At 55.1% G+C, this 3,709-nt stretch overlaps 1 protein-coding gene across 1 annotated transcript in view; it reads right to left on the minus strand.

The window, feature by feature from the left end:
• Positions 1-3,212, minus strand: part of Edn3 (endothelin 3) — a 23,666-nt gene extending 20,454 nt beyond the window's left edge. Inside the window, exons 1-2 of the mRNA XM_005362770.2 lie at positions 2,818-3,212; positions 2,022-2,310 (exon numbers count right to left, since the gene is read on the minus strand). Of these exons, the coding sequence (XP_005362827.1) occupies positions 2,022-2,310; positions 2,818-2,869 (341 nt within the window). The 5' untranslated portion in view covers positions 2,870-3,212. The remainder of the gene's footprint in view (positions 1-2,021; positions 2,311-2,817) is intronic.
• Between the last annotated feature and the right edge of the window lie 497 nt (positions 3,213-3,709).

Here is a 3,709-nt window from a genome sequence, read left to right on the forward strand (position 1 = left end):
AGAGAGAGAGAGAGAGAGAGAGAGAGAGAGAGAGAGAGAGAGAGAGAGAGAGAGAGAGAACACATGCAGGAAGAGAATAAGGCTATCCAGGAAACATCTCCCTGCTAACATATGTATCTTGTCTGAATTTCTAAACTCTCAAGTCTGACAACTGTCATTTTTCTTTCCCAAGAGGTTGAATGGGACACCAGGACGCTGGGTTCGCCCCTTTCTCCCCACTGCTTAAAGTAAAACAAGGTGGGAGAAGAAAGGGAGAGATCAACCAGGCACCCAGAAACACTCCTCAGGTGGCTGTCCTAGCAAAGACAGAAGACCTAGAGCTTCGTTTCTCACCTCACAAGACAGTTCACAATTCCAACACGGGACCTTAAATATCTCTGGTGTTTACAGAGCCTCTGGACATGTCCCAGTCCCCACTTCCTGCCCAAGGAGTGCTCAGGAGTCTTGAAGACAAGCAGAAATCTAAGGTGTTTTCCAATTCCTGACTCCATCTTGTCTGTCCCTTATTGCTCAGTTTCTTCTTTCTCCTGTGGGACTCCAGCTAAGACCAGAACCCAGAGCTGCTATTGATTGCCAAGTGTCCCCATTTCTTTGGTGCTGATTGCCCAGTGTCCCCATTTCTGTGGTGCTCATTTGGTGGAACCATGATGGCAGATGGTTAGGAGTCAAGGAAAACAATGGTCAGGGGACTAGTGGTTCTAAGAAGGGAGGAGTCTGAGGCTCGGAGAACCGAAATCAATCCATAACTGCCCAAGATGCATCCTTGTTAGCCTCCCATCTCCCCATGGCGGGCTGACAGTTTGTCCAAGGGCCTCATCAGACACAAACGGAGAGTAAATGATGCATTGGGGTCATCTACAGAAGTAGTGGGACCCAGGAAGCTCTCAGTCCAGCAAAGGACAATGGGATTCAATACAGCAGCAGCCATGATTAGACAAACCCAGGGTTCACCTGAGCCCAGGACCTATGCAGGGTGGCTAAACCAACTCTGTCCGCCACTCAAAGTGGGGGAGATTTCAGACCTACTTGGATGTGGTTAGACATCTTGCCACCAGGTTCAAAAGACACTGAACCCCACAGGGACCCTCTCTCCTGTGCCCGGCATCATTGGAATGTCTAGGTGGGTGAGTGGCTCCTCAAGGCCACTCCCCACAGATCTCTGAGAGGATGGGGCTTTGGAGAAAGGGAGCCACAAAGAAGAATAGTCGGTGACCTTTCTAGGCTGAGGATGCAAGCAATGCAAGAGACAAAGCCTGGAGATGGTGGCCGGAGCAAGGTCAGGCCACCTACCTGCTTACAAGGTGCATCTTAGTGTAGCATGATCCCAGAGGTTCAGTGCGAGTGGAAGACAAGAATGCCAGGCCCTCCCTGTGCCCCCCAACCCCTGCGGAAAAGGTGCTCCTCACCAAAGGCTGGCCCAAGACTGCATCAGCACCCTTCTCCTGGGTCCTTGTAGAGTTTAAGAGATTTTAAGAGTGGACAGAGGGGCCCTCTGTGGCCATGGCTGTTGACTCTGGGGTCAGCCCTGGAGAAGGGCAGTCCTGTGAGGCTCTTGTGTCACTCTGGCTTGACTTCCAAGACCAGCAGGGAAGGAAGAAACCATTTCACAGGATGGATGCCATCGGGGTCTGCCAAGCCCACCTTCCTGCTCTCCCCTGTGCCCCAGGCTGTTCTCAGTGAATTATAACCCTCTCAGGAGGGTTAAGAGCAAGACTCAGTCCACTTAGCCACCCCAGGACTGGAACTCAGACACTTCTCAGGCATCTAAAGCCCCTGCCTAGCTCCCTGCCCACCACATCTCAAACCCAGGATTGAGTTTCTCTGGGGCTAGGTCCTCAGAGGAAAGGTGAGTCACCCCTGACCTGTGATAGGACCTATAGAGGCTGGAAACACTGCAAGATTTGACCTCTATATCACGGCAGATTCAGGGGTCAGACTAAGGTGGGCTGAGGGCCATGGAAAGAACCTGACGCCTCAGGTCTGGCACAGAGCCATGCTCCTACCCCCCCAGGCCAACTCACTCAGGGGTGTTGATCCAGATGATGTCCAGGTGGCAGTAGTAGACACACTCCTTGTCCTTATATGTGAAGCATGTGCACCGCCGGGGTCGGGGGTGTGCAGGAACCCCCTGAGCCTCCTGCTCCCCAGACCTGCCCAGTCCCCGTTCCGGACCAGCACTTCCAGGACTTGCAGGCTGTGCAACTGTTGGGGCCACAGACTCTTCACAGTTCCCCTCTGAGCCAGCTTCAGAGGGGCCCTGGGACACGCTGGTTCTGCCAGAGCCTCCAGGCTGGGGGCAAGGCACAAATCCTGCAGGAGGCAGATTGAAGGGTTCCTAAATTGCTTAGCATCTACTACCCTCACGACCCCCCCTTCACACCCCACAAACCGGAATGAGAATCAACCAAACTTCTGCAAAGTCTGGGGCTGGTTGCATTTCCCCTGCAGCCTCCAAACTAAGTCAAATGCCTAGAAAAGTTTACAAAGCTCTCTGCAAACTCAGAAAGAAACAAAAAACTTGAGTTATTTTCAGTCCCTGTGAAGTCTGAAAACTACTTGCTCTTGCTGGTGAAAACACGATTTATTTATTTATTTATTTTGTGTAGTCTCTGAAAAGTGCCCAAAGTGTCCCAGACTGAAAGCCCCAGACTCAGTGGACGTAATCATTTTGTCTTCAGGCCCCTCTGCCCGTCCCTGGGAGACTTGAGGGTGAAGAGTCAGGCTCACTTAGCTTTCCCGCAGCACAGACCCGCGCCTGGCTTCCTTTTGTGTGCACTCCCGCGTGGAGAGGCGCGCCGCCCCGCCCCTCCCGCTTACCTGCAGCGGAGGTCACTGTGAGCCCGAGAAGGAGCCACAGCCCCGGCTCCATGAACCCTGGTCTGGCGCCGGAGCACCGGGCCTGGAGGGTGGCCGCTCTCGAAAGGGCACTGGGATCGGGTATAGCTTTCGAGTCCTGCCTCTGCCTGAGCTGCGCGTCCCGGCAAAGAGTTAGTTGCCTGCGGCGGTCACGAACTTTCAGAGCGCGCTGCCCATCCCTGCGCAGGGCTGGCCGGCTGTGGCTCGGCTTTTTCTGGCTCCCGCACCACCCCCTTCGCCTCCCCGCCCCTCCGAGGGGCTGGAGCTGCGGCGTCGGGCCTTTGAACCCGGGGCGCACGGGGGTCGTTTTCCAAGCGCAGAGGGGGGAGCCGACCAGAGGCGCATTTGCCCCAGGCGCACCCAGAGCCAGCAAGAGGCGGGGACGCCGCGCTCCCCGTAGGTGGAGTAGGGTGGGGGCCCCCTCGAACAGCTGCACGAAGGCCACCCTCTGCCCCTGCGCACCCTGGTCACTTACACTGAGATTCACACGTGCAACACCCTCCCCAGCCCAAAGCAACCCTACCCCACACCAGGAGTTCCAAGAGCATGAACGAGCTGCACAGAAGGGCTACAGGCTTCTTGTTTGTTTGAAATCAGTCTGTGCGAAAGACCTGTTCACCAGTGGCTTACCCTTGCTGAGGCCTACTCGCCAAGGCTTTGAGTGTACTTTACACTCCTGATTCATGGGTGCTCAGCCAGCTCCCTGGCGGCTGAAAGTTCCGGTGGCAGATGGGGCAGTGGGACCAGAGCAAAGTTAGGAAGATTCCATTGAGCCTGAGGTAGCATCCCAAGGAGTTGCATTTCCTCAATACCCATTCAGTGAGGAGGGGCAGGTGCTCCTACCTAGAGACAC

This window comes from Microtus ochrogaster, linkage group LG8 (assembly GCF_000317375.1).
Source record: "Microtus ochrogaster isolate Prairie Vole_2 linkage group LG8, MicOch1.0, whole genome shotgun sequence".
In the NCBI taxonomy this organism is placed as follows: Eukaryota; Metazoa; Chordata; class Mammalia; order Rodentia; family Cricetidae; genus Microtus; species Microtus ochrogaster.